The 18,749-nt window shown below is 38.9% G+C and overlaps 1 protein-coding gene across 2 annotated transcripts in view; it reads left to right on the top strand.

Moving 5' to 3' along the window:
- The window catches only part of clu (clusterin), a 28,751-nt gene extending 10,660 nt beyond the window's left edge, over positions 1-18,091 (top strand). For both annotated transcript variants that reach the window (XM_052024631.1, XM_052024629.1), the window contains exons 3-9: positions 3,280-3,428; positions 8,314-8,478; positions 11,361-11,748; positions 13,347-13,475; positions 14,539-14,759; positions 15,383-15,600; positions 17,903-18,091. In XM_052024631.1, coding sequence (XP_051880591.1) covers positions 3,280-3,428; positions 8,314-8,478; positions 11,361-11,748; positions 13,347-13,475; positions 14,539-14,759; positions 15,383-15,600; positions 17,903-17,912 — 1,280 coding nt within the window. In that variant the 3' untranslated portion in view covers positions 17,913-18,091. The remainder of the gene's footprint in view (positions 1-3,279; positions 3,429-8,313; positions 8,479-11,360; positions 11,749-13,346; positions 13,476-14,538; positions 14,760-15,382; positions 15,601-17,902) is intronic.
- The last annotated feature ends 658 nt before the right edge of the window (positions 18,092-18,749 follow it).

Raw genomic sequence — 18,749 nt, 5'->3', positions numbered from 1 at the left:
GCAGCCTGAGATATATCTCATCAGGCTTTGGGGATTTATCTACCTTTAAGGCTGCTAAGATGCCTTATAAAATATAGCTAATCAATGGTAATTTGTTCTAGAATTCCACTACTCCTCTACTTGAATTCTCCAACTGAAGTGTCCTTATGCATAGAGACACAGATGAGAAATATTCATTAAATTGATAGGATGGTAAAGAATGTCTATGGGAGGTTGGACAAACTTGGCTTGTTTCCTCTGGAATGGCGGAGGCTGAGGGGAGACCTGATAGAAGTTTATAAAAATTATTAGGGGCGTAGATAGCCAGTATCTTTTTCCCAGGGCTGAATTTTCTAACACTAGAAAGCATGCATTTAAGGTGAGAGGGGGTAGGTTCTGGGGAGATGTGCGGGGCAAGTTTTTTTTTTACACAGAGAGTGATGGGTGCCTGGAATGCACTGCCAGTGTGGTAGTGGAGGCAAATACGATAGAGGTATTTAAAAGGCTCTTGGATAGGCAGAGAATGGAGGGATATGGATGTTGTGTAGGCAGACAGGATTAGTTTAGTTAGACAGTTAATTAGTTTGGCACAACATTGTGAGCCGAAGGGCCTGTTCCTGTGCTGTAATGTTTTATGTTCTAAGATCTCACCTACGTCCTCTTTTATTGCCACTTTGGTCTCTATTGGGCCCTACTGTTTTCCTGATTAACCTCTTGCCCTTAATATAGTTGCAAAAAGCTTGGGAATTTTCCTTAATCTTGCCCACCAGTGCTATTCCATGCCACTGCTTTGCTCTCCTGATTTAATTTTTAAGTAACCCCATGTACTTCCTGCATTCCTGTGGGGGCTCTCCTGTTTTCAGTTCTCTAAACCTGCTATAAGCTATTTTTTTTTTCTTTATCCAGTCCTTGATACGAGGAGTGATTAATTAAACTGGGCATTGTCCCCATTGGTAAAGAGAAAGTTGAAGGCAGATTTAATTAACGTTTTAAAATGTTAAAGGCATTAGGTAATGTAGAGTTGTCTCATGTTGTCCAGAACAGGAGAAGCAGAGGACAAGACTTTTACTGGAAGGGATTTGAATTCAAAATCAAATCTGAGAGAATATGATATATCTATGAAATAGGTTCCCTTGGGAGATGGTGGAAGCAGCTGGTAATTATTACTTTATACTCTAATTGGATTCCTTTCAGAAAATATTTATATTATAGTTAGTGCATTTTTTTTTGGTTTATTGATTCAGTTCATTTGTGTGTTTTTTTTAATTATTGTTGAGCAAAATTGGTTAATTTTAGTCAGTATAAATACTTCAGTCAAGAGAGGCATGAACATTCAACCTCCAAGCACAATGTCTTGACAGCCTTACTAAGCAAACAATGTTGATTGTGAAGACAAATTGAACATTTGCATAATTGTAACTGTAACACTTTATTCTGCATTTTGTTATTATTTTTCCCTTGTACTATTTCAATGTAAATTGCTTTATGATTGTCACATGTACCGAGGTACAATGAAAAACTTTGTTTTGCATACCATCTATTCAGATCATTTCATCACATCAGTACACTGAGGTAGTACAAGGGAAAGCAATAACAGAATGCAGAATAAAATGTTGCAATTACAGAGAAAGTGCAGTGTAGGCAGACAATAAAGTGCAAGGCCATAACAAGGTAGATTGTGAGGTCAAGCATCCATCTTATTGTACATGCTTTCAGGTTTTGTATCTTCTCCCTAATAGGAGGAGGGAGAAGAGAGAATGTCCTAATGTCTTGAGTCAATGTACTGATGTGATGAAATTATCTGTATGGATGGCATGCAAAACAAAGTTTTACATTGTAACTCAGTACATGTGATAATAATAATTTCCATGTCATGTTGACTATTGCAGTTTTCCTCCCAGTTTTGTTCTAGTTGTCAGAATGCGGACAGGCTACTTACAGCTAGACCACCATTTTGTCTCCGGGGCCTGAATTGGGGGAATAACAATTTCTGTTACTTGGTTTGCATTGCAAATAATTTTCAAAAACTTCTAACTACTTGCAGTAAAGCTACTGTGTATGTTCCTGTTGCATGGGCTCTTGCAGAAAGCTCACCTTAGTGTGTATATACTTGATGTGCAATTGCACCTCTGCCCAAGCTAATCATTTTAGTTTGAATTAACGACACTTGCATTGCTCTGGAAATTGAGACTAGATTTTCTTATTGGTATTCTGGAGTCTGACAGATGGTTTTGCTGATAACTATGGAAATGTGGACTCTGCAGTAGATACAGACTAGTTCAGGCTTTGCCTTTTATTTTGTTAAAAACAACTTTTTTTCCGTAAAAGCACACCCCTTTTGTTGCTTGCCCTGTTTCCACCTGAGTTTTTTATTCTTCAGACTTTTCTCATCACTATAAGGCCACTGATTGGCACATCCCCCGGCAAATGATATTGTAGACTGGTCAATGGTCTATTTACTCTTTGAAAACCTCATTCTGAAAGTAAAATTCTGCATGGTTGCCATTTATTGTGAGTAGCAAGTTATATCGATTTTGTGGGGGGTGGGTACTTTCAAGAAAGCCTTTGGGATTGCTTTTATCAGTTAAAACTGAAAATTGAAGTCCTAATTATAATATATAAATTAATACATCATATATGTTGTGTGGTATGCCTGAATGAAACTGGTGGCTTTGGATCTATGGTTCCCAAAAAAGGGTTTAATCTTGCTTCATATCCATCATTGATCACTGGAATAGACAACAACTCCATTTTCAGTGTATCAGGCGATGTGAACTAAATGGTTAGGTAATTTTCAACTAGAAATTTCTATGCCACTAGAAAATTAGATTTTTCTTTTAGTTCAGTTCATTTTTTTAATTTGGAGAAATCAGATCAGAAAGGGGGGTCCAAAATTTGATCCAGGTCTGTGTCAAGTTAGTAAAACCTGGCAGGGAAGTTGTTTGAATTTAGTTTCTGATTAGATTAGGGCTGTTTTTTTTTCCTTATTGATGTCCATGCTAACTGGAAATGTTCATCTGTAGATGTGTGAAATCAGGATTAGTTTGGATTAGCTCAATACTTTTCTGACTGAATCATTCACTAGTACAGAGTTTTATACATGAAGAATGGCTACTTAGGCAAGGTATTGATGGCCACACATGGGTATACGAACTAAATATATATATCAGGCTGACCTATCATACTCAAGAATTAGCAGAGTGAGGAGGAAAATTAGAACACTGAGGGTGTGGGGAAGAAATTGATTGCCGTCTATAATAAGGTTTGGTTGTGTGGTTGATGTTATGCTGTTCTTTTTAGAGCTTTCAACTGAGGGACAAAAATATCTAAATAAACAACTTGAAAATGCTATCGATGGAGCAAAAGTTATGAAATCACTCGCAGATAAAAATGACCAAGAACACCGGATGTTCTTACGAAACTTGGAACAAACCAACAAGCAAAAAAAGGTATTGTGCATTATTCTACTGGCTGAACTTGGGAAAAGTTGAAGCAGCAGTGAAAGGGAATTTCGCATCATCATAGTAAAAGAGTCTTTAAAAACACATAATTGTGGTCACATTTTTCTCTCATGGTTCTCAGCATCTCAGCCCTTCAATCCTGTGCTCCTGGCTCTTGTTATTCTGATTTTTGCCTTGTTCTGCTGTTAATGAGCATGTCTTTTGCTAAACTCTGGAATTCACTTTTTTAAACTCACTTCCTTTTTTCTCTTGTTTTATTACGTTGATCAAGCTTTTGAACATGATCTAATTATTGTTTGAAGTTATTTTTTCCTGCATAGTAACTTGAATTAATACATGGCGTAATGAAAGTGCTATGCAAATGCAGATTACTGTTTCCATAATGTTCAATATAAAAACAGGCAATCCTCTGAATCATAGAAACATAGAACAGTACAGCACAATACAGGCCCTTTGGCCCACAATGTTGTGCTGACCTTTATACCTCAACTAAGTCTATCTAACGCCTTCCTCCCACATATCCCTCTATTTTAAATTCCTCCATGTGCTTATCTAGCAATCTCTTGAATTTGACCAATGTACCTGCCTCCACCACCACCCCAGGCAGCGCATTCCATGCCCCAACCACTCTCCGAGTAAAAAAAAAAACCTTCCTCTGATATCTCCCTTAAACTTCCCACCCATTAATTTAAGGCTATGCCCTCTTGTATTGAGCATTGGTGCCCTGGGAAAGAGGCGCTAGCTGTCTACTCTATCTATTCCTCTTAATATTTTTGTACACCTCTATCATGTCTCCTCTCATCCTCCTTCTCTCCAAAGAGTAAAGCCCTAGCTCCCTTAGTCTCTCCTCATAGTGCATACTCTCTAAACCAGGCAGCATCCTGGTAAATCTCCTCTGCACCCTTTCCAACACTTCCATATCCTTCCTATAATGAGGCAACCAGAACTGGACACAGTACACTAAATGTGGTCTAACCAGAGTTTTGTAGAGCTGTATCATTACCTCGTGGCTCTTAAACTCGATCCCACAACTTATGAAAGTTAACATCCCATAAGCTTTCTTAACTACCCTATCCACCTGTGAGGCAACTTTCAGGGATCTGTGGATATGAACCCCCAGATCCCTCTGCTCCTCCACACTACCCAGAATCCTGCCATTAACTTCGTACTCCACCTTGGAGTTTGTCCTTCTAAAGTGTACCACCTCACACTTCTCCAGATTGAATTCCATCTGCCACTTGTCAGCCCAGCTCTGCATCCTATCAATGTCCCTCTGTAAGCTTCGACAGTCCTCCACACTATCCACAACGCCACCAACCTTTGTGTGATCTGCAAACTTGCCAACCCACCCTTCTACCCCCCTCATCCACGTCATTAATAAAAATCACGAAAAGTAGAGGTTCCAGAACCGATCTTTGTGGGACACGCTAGTCACAGCCCTGCAATCTGAATGCACTCCCTCCACCACAACCCTCTACTTTCTACAGGCAAGCTAATTCTGAATCCACATGGCCAAGCTTCCCTGGATCCCATGCCCTCTGACCTTCTGAAGAAGTCTACCATGTGGAACCTTGTCAAATGCCTTACTAAAATCCATGTAGACCACATCTACTGTACTACCCTCATCAATCTGCCTGATCACCTCCTCAAAGAACCCTATCAGGCTTGTGAGACATGATCTGTCCTTCACAAAGCCATGCTGGCTGTCCCTGATCAGACCATGATTCCCTAAATGCCCATAGATCCTATCTCTAAAAATCCTTTCCAACAGCTTGCCCACCACAGACGTAAAGCTCACTGGTCTATAATTCCCTGGACTATCCCTACTACCTTTTTTGAATAAGCAGACAACATTTGCCATTCTTCAATCCTCCGGTACCATTCCCGTGGACAACGAGGACTCAAAGATCCCAGCCAATGGTTCAGCAGCTCCTCCCTCGCCTCACGGAGCAGCCTGGGGAATATTCTGTCAGCCCCCAGGGACTTATCTGTCCTAATATTTTCTAACAGCTCCAACACATCCTCTCTTTTGATATCAACATACTCTAGAACATTAACCTTACCAACATTGTCCTCAGCGTCAAGGCCCCTCTCCTTGGTGAATACTAAAGAGAAGTGTTCATTGAGGACCTCACCCACTTCCACAGCTTCCAGGCACATCTTCCCACCTTTGTCTCTAATTGGTCCTACCTTTACTCGCATCATCCTTCTGCTCTTCACATACGTGAAAAATGCCTTGGGATTTTCCTTAACCCTACTCGCCAAGGCCTTTTCATGTCGATTTTTGCTCTCCTCAGCCCCTTCTTAAGTTCCTTCCTTGCTACCCTATATTCCTCATGAGCCCTATCTGATCCTTGCTGCCTACATCTTATGTATGCTGCCTTCTTTCTCCTAACTAGATGTTCCACCTCTCTTGTCACCCATGGTTCCTTCACCCTGCCATTCCTTCTCTGCCTCACTGGGACAAATTTATCCCTAACATCCTGCAAGAGATCCCTGAACAATTGCCCACATCTCCATAGTACATTCCCCTTCAAAAATGTCATCCCAGTTTACACTCACAAGTTCTAGCCTTGTAGCCTCATAATTTGCCCTTCCCCAATTAAATATCTTCCTGTCCTCTTTGCTCCTATCCTTGTCCATGACAATACCAACGGTTAGGGAGCAGTGGTCACTGTCCCCCAAATGCTCACCCACTGATAGATCTGTCACCTGACCCGGTTCATTACCTAATACTAGATCTAATATGAGAAGACACTCTCTTCAAGTTTTGAAAATTGGGCTACTGGCTACGTTAAAAGGCAAATTTACTCAAACTTATCCATTACTTTGCTACTGATTTCATCATACATTCTTTTTTATTTGAGCCTTTCAAGTAGCACTGACATTTTCGGCCTAAATTTGATTACCTATATTTTTATGACTTTGCAATCTAACCAAAAATTACCATCCATCCAATGAAGGGCAAAGATGACACCATTAAATCTATTAGCATTCTTAACATTCCTGTCACTTTTGACTTGAAATGGACTCCCCACGTTTTCCATTACTGAAGCTGGTGTTCTTCTTTCACGGGACATTTCTTTTCAATTGCTGTCTGGGATAATTTTTACTTTGGGTGCGCCTAATGTCTGACAGAGTGGATATGGATAATAGGTGGTTGATCAAAACTTTCTTTCCCTACACTCGAGTAAAACTATTCCCAAAGACTTTATACTTTTATTGTATTGGGAGAAGCTCTTTTATCATCTTATCTTGCTTCTGGGGTGAATACTAGGGGGGGAAAAAAAATTTTCATCCATTTATCAACTGTCTTGTCAACTGCGTCCATAGTCTCTGGATTACCATGTTTGAATCTTTAATTAATGTAATATGACAAGTAATCTGCTGATTCAAACTCCAAACAAATCATCTTAATTCCTTTGCCTAATCCCTATAATTCCAGTATTGTGAAATAACATATTATTGCACCATAACCATACCCTAAACTCATTTCCAGCCTCCAAGATTGTGGAAATAATTTGCTCTCCCAGTTGATGATATTTCATATAATCTTTAGCTTTTAAATGTTTCATTGCCTTAGCCCTTTAAATCCTTCTACTCTACTGTCATGTGTGGCAAAGTGGGGGGTGTTGTCACTGTTAAATTATTTCAGTGATTGTGAGGTTGTATTTAGTGGGCAATTGAACCAGTTCAGGTGGTAACTAGAGAGAGGTGTTAGAAATGTGATGCTGGGTGATCACTTGCTTGACCCTGGCCTTGGCTTCAAATTCAAGCTTAATCTGATGGTAGATACTTTCTGTCATCCAGATCACTGAGTGGGAATGATAATATGACTCTTAATAGATTATCAGTGTAGAAAAAGACTTCTGTCTTAGTTGCGATAGAAGTTCATCAGCAAAGGTTTGAAACACAAGGCTTCTGAGACATGGCATTTTATTTTAACTTGAGCTCATTTTCCAACCCATCTGATGCCTGACCTGCCACCCATTGCAGAGGTGAGGTGGTATGGAGAAAAGAGTTTAAAAAGAGGCATGTGGTTGACAGGGTAGAGTCGAGCTGATGTTGCCCAGGCCGGGTGTCTCAAATTGAGAGTCATAATCTCAGATTAAGGGGTCACCTATTCAGAATTGAGATGGGAGGGAAATTCTTCACATGGACACTTGGAACTCTACCCAATAAGGTTATGGAAGCTCAACCTCTAAGTATATTCAAAGCACGTATCAACAGGTTTTTGGATACTATGGGAATTGAGGGAAATTGCGTTAACGCAGGAAAGTGATGTTGGGGTAAAGGATCAGCAATGATCGTATTGAATGGCAGAATAGACGAGTGGCCAAATAGCCCACTCCTGCTTCTGTTTCATGTGTTCTTGTGCCCATTCAGTTATTTGCCAGCCAAAGGATGTACTGAAGCAAATGTTCAATAGGATTTATTATCCCATCTCCCATTTGCTTAGATTAAACCAGAAATGAAAACATTCCCTCATCCTTCATGTTTACAAAGATCTCAATTAAAATTACTCCAGAACTCCTCAATCTGATCTGTTTAAAGAATGAAAGCATAGTGTAATGCAGACTCTATATGAATGAGTTATTATTTTGAATCCAAGTACCAGCTGAAAAAGTAGCTTGTGGATGTTAAAGCAGTATTCTGGAAATGCACCATAAATTTCCCTTCACTTTGAATCCATAACCAGTATATCTTGAGTAAACTGAGCTGAAAGTGTTTAATAACTGCACTATCAAACATGTATTATGGGCCGTTGCTAATATCCATTTCATGGACAAAGATAGGATAATTGTATTTGAGTTTAACCTTGTATGAACTGTACAGTGGCAACACAAGTGAGTGTTTCTTTTGACTTAAACAGGAAGCACTTCTGGCTGCCAAAGATGCTCAGAAAAAGCTGAATGAAGCTGAGCAATGTCAGTCCAAAGAATCCCTGTGGGAAGAGTGCAAGCCATGCTTGAAGCAAACATGTACACAGTTCTACTCAAGAGTTTGCAGGAGAGGCTTTGGTACCGTTGAAAAAGAAGTAAGTAATATGTAGCAAACCTATAAAATCACTGTTACTTAGCAAGTGTTCCAAGATGCTTAACAAGAAAATGTAAGTAAAATTTTAATAATGCTATTAGAGTCCTAGACGACAAAGACAGACCCTTCGGCCCACCATGTTATTGCTGACCGCCAAAGAACCTATCCCATTTACCAGCATTTAGTCCACAGCCTACTATGCCTTGCCAATTCAAGTGCTTGCCCGGATATTTCTTGAAGGTTGTCAGTGTACCTGCCTCTACCACTTTCTCAGGCAGTGTGTTACAGATTGCAACAAGCCTCCGAGTGGAAAAATGCTTCCTCTGATCTCTTCTAAACCCCTTCCTCCTCACCTGTAATCTATGCCCTCTGGTCTTGGACACCTCTGCCGAGGGGAGGAGTTTCATACTATGTGCCCTATATGCCTCCTCATAAATTTTGTATACCTCCATCAGGTACTACCTTAGCCTCCTCCTGCTCAAAAGAAAACCAGTTCAGCTTATCCAGCCTCATAACTGAAACACTCCATCGCAGCCAACATCTTTGTAAAGCTCCTCTACACCCTCTTTAGTGCAATTAGGTCCTTTCTGTAGTTTTGCTACTAGAATTACACACAGTATTCCAGCTCTGGCCTAACCAGTGATTTATAAAGTTGTACTAACAACGTCCTACACTTGTATGTCCCAGTTAATGAAGGCAGGCATCCTTGTACCTTCTTCACCACCCTATCTACCTGTGCTGTCACCTTCAGGGATCTCTGGACTTGTACATCAAGCTCCCTTTTGTTTCTTATTATTCCCTAGGGCCCTGCCATTCATAGTATATATGTCCTACCGTTATTTGGCCCCCAAAATGCATCACCTCACACTCACCAGAACTAAATTCCATCCACCATTGCTCTGCCTAATTTACCAGCTGATCAATATCATTTTGTAGCTGAAGACTGCCTTCTTCACCATCTTATTAAGGGGCCTTTGACGAGCTGTTATATATTGTAGATGCTTATGATAAATGGAAGCTTTTGTGCAATTTGAAAGCGACTGACACTTCTAACGTTTTCCTCATCATTCTGATGCCTTTACATTCTTAAGGCAAAAATCCAGCATTTTAATTTTTGTTAAGCAGGAAAACCAGAATAAAAATTTATGAACAATGAAATCTGCTGAGCACATCGAACCATTATATGTAGTGACAGATGGCTTTCACCACATCTCAGAGTTACACCGGAACAGAGCAGGTCCAGGGACCCCAGAATTTCCTGTCCTGGGGCATCAACAGCATCGGCCAGGATCTAATAGAACTGAGCATTTGTAGATAAAACAGGGAAATAAGACACAAATGGAGAGCTCACAGCTTGCAACATTTTTCCGGTCATCTTCAGAACATGACTAACTTACTATCTTATTACCTGTGATTACATCTTAATGTCCTGGAAGTGTGCCTAATTTTTAAAAAAATCTAAGTAAATATTCACTCTAATACTAGTTACAGTTCTCCCATTGAGAGTACATAAATGGCTTGATAAATTTAATCGTACAATTAGAAAATAAAGCCCATTTTTGCACTAACCCTTTTGCCTGTATCATTGTTAAATCTTGGCAGTACTGTGGTACAGTTGTAGGAATGCTCAAATAAAGCCAGTCATGCACTCATTCGCCATCTTATTTTCATAAAGTTAAGCTGATTCAGATTTTAAAAATGTAGAAGTTGTAGGCATGTGCAGAACTGGAAAATACATCAGTTCTGCTGACCTTGGGCTTCAATGATGACCTGAACAAATCTCCACCTATTTTTCTTATTAAGTGCCTATTCAGCTAACACATGTAATCATTTGCCAAGGCTGAATAACTTAATGCCTCTGTTGTAAAAACATTCTACACAACTTCAGAGGCACCCTCACTTAAACTGCTAGTAGAATGTTAGTTTAGGTTGTGGTGATGGAAATGGTAATGATACCAGCCTAACAAGAGGTCATCAAAAAAAATTAAGTCATTGTTAAAATCTCAACTGATTAACAACCTTGCTTTATAAAAGAATGTTTGCAATCTATATAGAGTTTTGCTTACACTTCAGTCCTACAACACTTGGTTGGCTCCCAGTGCTCCCCGAAGTAGTTTAGAAGTAATTCACTAATGTTTGGGGGCAAATGATCAGTTTGGAAGAACTCTAACCAGATTAGTCATAAAACATCTTGACCATATTGTACTCTCAAAACAATAATCCCGACTATTTCATCCAACAGTAAAAGCGAACACTGGAACTGCTCAGTAGGTCAGGCACCATCACCTGAGAGGAACTGTTTCAGGCTCACGACCACCTGCTTTCAACAGAAAATGTTTACACCATCTCTACAGATGCTGCATGTTCTGACAATTTCCAGTGTTTTCTGACCTTTTAGATTTCCACCTTCTGCAGCATTTTTTTCATTTCCATGACTAGCCCTGGACTACTGCTGCCCCACCAGCTGAATAGACCAAGGAGGTGAAAGGGGCTGAGAAAATCCTCAATAATTCATACATTACTTCATTCAATAAAGGTTTAAGCAGAACTTCTAATGATGGCCACCAATTATTGCCCTCACAGGCAAATCAGCATTCCTGCACAATGCAGTTCTGACCACAAGGACACAGAGTGTAATCAGTTGAGAGTCTAATGGCTTTTGTGCTGTAACCATTGTGATTCCATGAATTGTTGCAATTCCTCTGTGGGTTAATTGGAAATAAAAATTGCCGTGCTAAAATAAGTGAACATAAATATCTTCAAGCTTTCACTTATTACTTAAACTTATTTGGAATGAGAAGTTGGGAATTAATAGTAAAGGACTACTATAAATATTCTGTAGAATCTGATCATTGAACTTTGAACTCAATTTCTTTTAAACAGGTGGAAAAATTCTTCAATGAAACACCAGCAGTTTCTGTTTGGGTTAATGGTGAAAAAATGGACTCACTGATTGAAAAGAATGAAGAACTGGGTGAACAATTTGAACATGTTGAAAGACAGTATGAGGACATGGATGAATTGTTCAAAGAGAGCACAAGGGCCTTTGAAGCAATGGATAGATTGACTGACAGTCCCTTTGGCAGCTTTGGATTTTTCCCAAAGCGTTTTTCCTTGTTTCCAGATTACTCCTTTCCCCACTTTAGACCCAGCATCTTTGATGGTCATGGAATGCTTTCTTCTTTCTTCGACATGACTCAGAGGATGTTTGAAAGATTCCATAAGATCATGCATGATCCTGAATTAAATAAAGAACTGTTTTCTGAGGGAGGTAAGAAATAATCATTGGGACTGGTTTACTAGATTTAAACAACCTTTAAAATTACCTGCAGCCAATCTTTGGCCAACTAACAGAAAATTGAATCTGAGCATTCAGAATTAGAAATTGTAGCTGTGTCAAATAAACATGTCAGACAAGATTTGAAAACAGGAAAATTTTCTGGATTGAGCTGGGTTTGTGAGCATCAGAAAACTGACTTGTCTGGGAAATGCCTGAAATGCATTGCACACTTTGGGACTAAGTTTCTATGTTTCTATGGTTCTATGTCAGAACAGGGCTCAGTTACTGAAATATTAATTGTACCCATAATTAACCAAAAAGCCTTGGACCTCTGGCACTGAGTGTTTAGCTGGTGGGGGGGGGGGGGGAGGAGGAGTGGTGGGAAGAAGAGAATTTTTATTTGTTTTCTTTTATTTGGTATTTTTTGCATTGATCACTTTCTTACTGCAAATGACATACAGTTTGACCCCTCACATTAAGTTAATTAGAATTAATAAAGTGGTGGATTAAGACAGGAAAAACATCAACGAACCTGCAGAATGAAGATGGAAATGGAAAGTGTGCTTAAATTATAAGTGTAAGGTAATATTTTAGAATCAAAGATTTTTTCCTGCACAGATTTAAGCCCTTTGGCCCATGGTAACTGCCACAACCTACTTAGACAAATCCTACACTAATCCCATTTTATTCACCCCATATTTCCATCGACTACAAACCTTCTCCTGATTCTACCACTTAGCCACACCCTTGGGGCAATTTACAGAACCCATTATCCTACCAACTGAGGCTTCTTTGGGATGTGGGAGGAAACCAAGCACCTGGGGATAATGTACTTGGCCACAGGGAGAGCATGCAAACTCCACACAGACAGCAACAGAAATGAGGATGGAACCCAGGTCACTGGAGCTGTGAGGCAGAAGGTCCACAGCCATGCCACTGTATTGCCCTCTTTGCTCAGAAGAAAACGGAATGCACAATAGTAAACATAGCATTTAGGTAGATCATTAGTGTGATCTGTGGATCACTACAAGTAATGATGGGATTAATTTCAAGGGGGATACAATGAAATGCAGATAAGTGATGTTCTAGAAGCTTAGACCACACTCCATTGATCTCCACTTCATAAGAGCATTATAGAGGGGCTGAAAGAAGTGATAAGTACTAATAAGACTCAATAGTCAAGTTCTTTTCCAGAAATAGAGAAAGATGACTTAATAATTAGGAGGTTCTCAAAATTGCAAAAGAGTTTTAGGTTAAGCATAAAAATGTTTTCACTTGTGAATGAGACCAGAACAAAGTGCCAATAACATAAGACAGTCACTAATAGATCCACTGGAGAACTTGGGAGAAACTATTTTAACTGGTGACTAAAATCCTTGTCTCACTACCGCAAAGCGCTTGCCGTGAATAGCATGCATGGAATCAAAGGATACAAGGTAGAAGTGAACAAAAAGAATAGTTTGGTGGGAGAGATGTCTGTGATGTGTAAATTCTAGTGTGAACACGGGGCAGAAAGGTTTTTTTTTGAGCTATTGATAATCTGAATTGGCTCACAATGATTCTCCTTAATGTTTTAATTCTTTTAATAGAAGAGCAAAATGTGACAAAATCACCAGATGGAAAGGATCGATTCATCTGCCATGAAATACGTCGGAACTCATCTGGCTGCATGAAGCTTTCCAACAAGTGTGAAAAATGCAAGGAACTTATGTCCTTGGGTAAATCAAAACATTCAGACATTGAGAAAAGATGTGCACAAATCTTTTGTAAAAAAAAAAGAGGCCTTTTTCTGGGAAGGTTAAGATCTTATTTGATCATAGGAGATAGTTGAATGAGGTCTGTTTTAAAGTGCTGCAAACTACACTGTTAAAGCAGTAAGTAAATGAAAGCAAGACTATTGTAAATGGACAATAATATGAAGACATTTTGCCAGGGTTTTCTCTCCCCTTGCACGGATGCTCATCAAGGCTCCTTGGAGTAGAGTTAAACTATCAGAGATTATTATGCATCTGAGTCACTAGCCATCTCCCAGCTTGCTCTTGTGGCAAGATGGGAAGAGGCAACTTGAACAAGTTAGTGTCCAGGTCAATGTTTATTCCTCAAGTAACAAACATTAATAATGAAAAAATATTGTAATTACAAATGCAAATTCTCTATGCCTACATAAACAGTTTGATATAACATCAAATTCTACACTTAAATAAATCTACCATAAATTAGTTCCTGTTAAATAAGATTTATGTACAAGCACAGTGGGAAAGGATTAATATTGGAACCTCTAGGATAGAAAACTAGAATTTTAAGTAAGCAAATCATGTAGATGCAATTAAATGAGAGGGAGAAGATACCAGAGTATTATGCTAATAGATATAGATTAAAAGAATGACAAATCTAGCTAAAAGTAATAATATTAGCTTTATGCAAATAATGGTTTACATTAATTAAACATGCAATGAACATGTAGAGGGCAGTGCTAACTTACCCAGGTTTGAAGTAGCCAATGTTAGAAACCAGAAAATTTATCTGACAAGTTGCTGGTATGATGACAAGATGCCATCCATGACAAGATTTGCTTACAGTTATACAACAAACTTTTTTTTTCCTTTCGAACATATCCTGAAGACATCCTACTCATCCCCTGCTTTTTCCAAATTGGACATTAACAAAAAGTAGAATTGTGAATAATCACCCATCAGTTAATAACAAGCACAATATTAGACTAATGATAACTTCAGATATTTCTGACTTATTTTCTCTTTCACCCCCTCCCCCCCCCCCCAGAGTGTTTTGATGCAGATCACAAGCCTTTACGAAAGGCATTTGAAGAATCTCTCGCAATGGCGGAAAACTTTGCAAAGAAATATGATAACCTGATGGAAGATTTTCAACAATACATGGAAAATAAAACAAAGGAGTTGGAAACTCTTAACAAACAGTTTGGATGGGTGTCTAAACTGGCAAATTATACAAAAAGCCCAGATGGATTTTTCAGAGTTAAAGCTGTAAGTATGGGTATTTGCACATGAAAGGGGTGTCCAACATTTCAATTTCTTTTTCATGCTGATATGATTGTATGCTTGGAATTAATTTGGATAACATTTATGCAGTAACAGAATAGATTTAAGAATCTTTGAATTCTAACAAATGCAATCTATTTTGCAATTTTTATTCGTGGGTGATATCACAGCAAAATCTTAAACAAAATTGGAATGCACAATGCATACCAGTTAAATCCATTCCTGCTCAGGTTTTCAACTACAGCTGTGCATACTTGAAAACTTCTTCCTCGCCAAAACAGTAACTTATTAATCAGCTCCTTGGTTGCTTCAAGTTTTCTCCTTATGTTTATTGGAGCATTTGATTTGCTTATTTTTGTGAAATATTTTGGCTAAGATGCAAGTTGATTACTCCTTTAAATTTGGAAACGGAACACTGCAGCAGACTTGCTGGTTTTGCAAATCTAGTTCAACTTTTATGGAACAGCTGATTTTTTTTTAAATTAAAGATTACTACAGGAATTGCTTGATACCAACCTTTCATGGCTGTTCTCATCTTAGTCAGGAGGCTGTATGTCCAACCAAATTGTACACAGCTGAAGAGACGCGCATTGTTTTTTATCCTCCAGATACTGTCAAGATCTGAAAGCAACAACAGTACGACCAGCGATCCTGATATCAATGTAACTGTCCAGATATTTGATTCGCCTCCATTGACTTTCACTGTCCCAGGAAAATTTGACTGGGATGATCCAGAGCTCTCAGAAATGCTGGCACAGAAAGCATTGGACCTCTACAATGAGAGGAAGATATCAGAAGACTTACCAACTCGCCAGCTGGAAACCATGTGAGTAGCAAATTCACTTTTTAAAAAAAAAACCTACTGATGCACTCATTCATGCTTAAGTCTAGAACTAACTATTCCCACACCTTCACTCCATATACTCCAACACTGCTGCATGTAGGAGTTCTGTTCTTCTATGACCTTGAAAAGAGAGAGTGCTGAACTGGAAGCTAATACCTGATTTTAAACTTACCATTTTCAAATCCTTCCAAGGGTTTGTTCTAGCGCATCTATAATTTCTCCCGGCTTGACAACTCAAGAGTACATCCACTTCTTCTATTTTGCTTTATCATCCCTAATGCAATTGCACCATCATTGCTATTTTGTTCTTCTGGTTCCAAGATGCTCAGCTCTAATTCTATTCCTAAATATTCTTCTCTTTATTTTATTTCTTCTTAACTGACCTTTTTGATAAGACTCAGGTAATCTCCTTATTTTCAAGTTCTGTTTGATAGCACTGCTGTGAAGCACTTTAGAATATTTTGCTACAATTACATAAGTACACACTGTGAGGACACAAGAAATAGAACAAGTAGTAATACTCATGAGCTTGCTCTGCCATCTTATAATGTCCATTTTAAATTAGTCTGATTTGCTGTTTAAAAGCAGAACTTGATATTTTCAAACTCCAAATATCTGGAGCTAGTAAAAAGCCTGGGTACCCTGTGACTGAGCATCTGGACCACAGAATAACTGAAATAACCCAAACCTGATAATGCTTAACTTTTATTTCAGGCTCTATTAAGGCTTTCATTAAATAAAATCCAACTACAGTATATCTACCCCATCAAACAGGGCATTTTTATTTTAAATTCCCCAACACTTATTTTCAGGCAAATATGTGGTTCAGCAAAACAAAGTTGTATATTTCAACATTCATTTTTATTGGGATTCTGAAATGCTTGTAGGGCTATAAAAACACTTCCCTTACAGATTGGCATTGCCTACTACTTCTGCACTACCACAGGAATATTAGCAGCCTCTGCAGCTGCTTAAAAGGGACCACTGTTAATCACTCAAGTGACAACATTTACTTCTTCCTGGGATCAAAAAAAATTAATCCTTTTTTCCCCTCAACAGTTAATACTGAGATGCTCGACCATCACTGGATAGCTTTTCCCATAGCTCCCATTCTTAAAAACTATCCTTCACAACCAGGGCTCCAAGCAGGAGATGGAGTTATTCCTCGCCATATGTTCAGCATGGAAATGAGTCCCAACCTTCAGCTTAGCTTCAGATCAATTCTGTTAGTCACATGAGATCAAGTTTTACACTCCCTAACCTCCAATTTGACTAGTCTCAAAGTTGCATGTACTTTTAATTTCCCTCTGGCTCCATTTACTTTCATAGAAACACCTACAGCACAATTCAGGTGCTTCGGCCCACAAAGCTGTGCCGAACATGTCCCTACCTTGGAAATTACTAGGCTTACCCATAGCCCTCTATTTATCTCAGCTCCATGTACCTTAAAAGACCCCATCGTATCCGCTTCCACTACCCTTGCTGGCAGCCCATTCCATGCACTCACCACTCTCTCTGAGTAAAAAAAAACTTACCCGTGACATCTCCTCTATACCTACTTCCCAGCACTTTAAACCTATGTCCTCTTGTGGCAACCATTTCAGCCCTGGGGAAAAGCCTCTGACTATCTACCTGATCAATGCCTTTCATCATCTTTACCTCCTATAAGGTCCCCCCTCATCTTCTGTCGCTCCAAGGAGAAAAGACAGAGTTCCCTTAACCTGCTTTCATAAGGCATGCTCTGCATTCCAGGCAGCATCCTTGTAAATCTCCTCTGCACCCTTTCTATGGCTTCCACATCCTGCCTGTAGTGAGGCGACCAGAACTGAGCACAGTACTCCAAGTGGGGTCTGACCAGGGTCCTATATAGCTGCAACAATACCTCTCGGCTCCTAAATTCATTTCCACGATTGATGAAGGACAATGCACCATATGCCTTCTTAACCACATTTACTTTCCTCGTACTATATTTTCTTTCACGTTAGATTTAAAAATGCTTTGTGTTGAAATATTTTAATTGAGTAATTTGTCCATTGGCTCCAAGGATATGTTGCTTTCTACACCTCCCAAGTACTTAGCATAATTGGGTTTACCCATTGCCAAATCTCATAATCAGCACTCATGTTGCAATAACATTTGCCTGCAGCTGGTTTCTCTACAAAATCATTAATCCTATATCTACATCAGCTAGTGTTTGTTTAGTGTTTGAACTGTGATTATAAAATATTTAATGTCAAAGTTTAAGCTAAGAAAAATTGTAAATAACATCTCTATTGTTTTACAGAGAAGCGTGAAAGGAGCAAGTTCTTGCTTTACTTGCTTTGAAGACTACTTCCATAAACCTTAGCGTATAGCAAATAGGTTTATAGCACAAAGCTACTGAAAATCTTCTGCACTAATGTTGCTGGCCTACTGCATTGCTGCTATCACTTAACATGAACTATTAAATAAATGCTTTTGGAAGCAAGATAAATTGTGGCTTTATGACTTTAAAAATAGTTCTTTGACTTGGCATGAAGGGTAATACAAAAGCTGTAGTTTTTACAAACACAAGGAATGGATGAACTTTACTAACAAATATTGCTAAATGTGGAAAATTAGATGGGGCTTTAACCTAATATTACCAGTGGCTTTTCATTGGTGTTTCTTCCCCACCCTACTCAAACCAGTGCTGCAGCTTCAGTTGAGCCTCAATCATCTCATTGCACTATTCAGTTTTTAATTTTAAAAAAAGCTATAGAGCTATCCCAGCTTCACTGCTCATCCTTCCAAAAGGACAATATTTAGGTCCCAGCCTTGGTCAATTTACAAATTATTCTGCTAGCTCTATTAATTTATCCAGTCAAATAAAGACCTTAAAATATTGACCAAAAAAATTCAAAAAGGTAACAAAGAGCAGGCCTATTAGAACCAAAGAGATACCCAAGTGGAGACAGGATTTGGGAAAGTTTCACAATGAACAATAGTTGCTTTCATAAGGAATGGGGAAAATGCAAAACCTGGCAAAGAATTAAAGGTTTAGCATCTTTAGAAACAAATAAGTTACCAGGCCCAATTGAAATCAGATTGCACAGCCTTGAAAGTAGCATGAGCAAATTGCAGAGCCCAACCATTTAGGGCCAGTAATGCAA

This window comes from Pristis pectinata, chromosome 10 (genome assembly GCF_009764475.1).
Source record: "Pristis pectinata isolate sPriPec2 chromosome 10, sPriPec2.1.pri, whole genome shotgun sequence".
NCBI classification, from domain to species: Eukaryota; Metazoa; Chordata; class Chondrichthyes; order Rhinopristiformes; family Pristidae; genus Pristis; species Pristis pectinata.
Note: the sequence above shows the minus strand (reverse complement) of the source record. Positions and strands in the feature narration are given on the sequence as shown.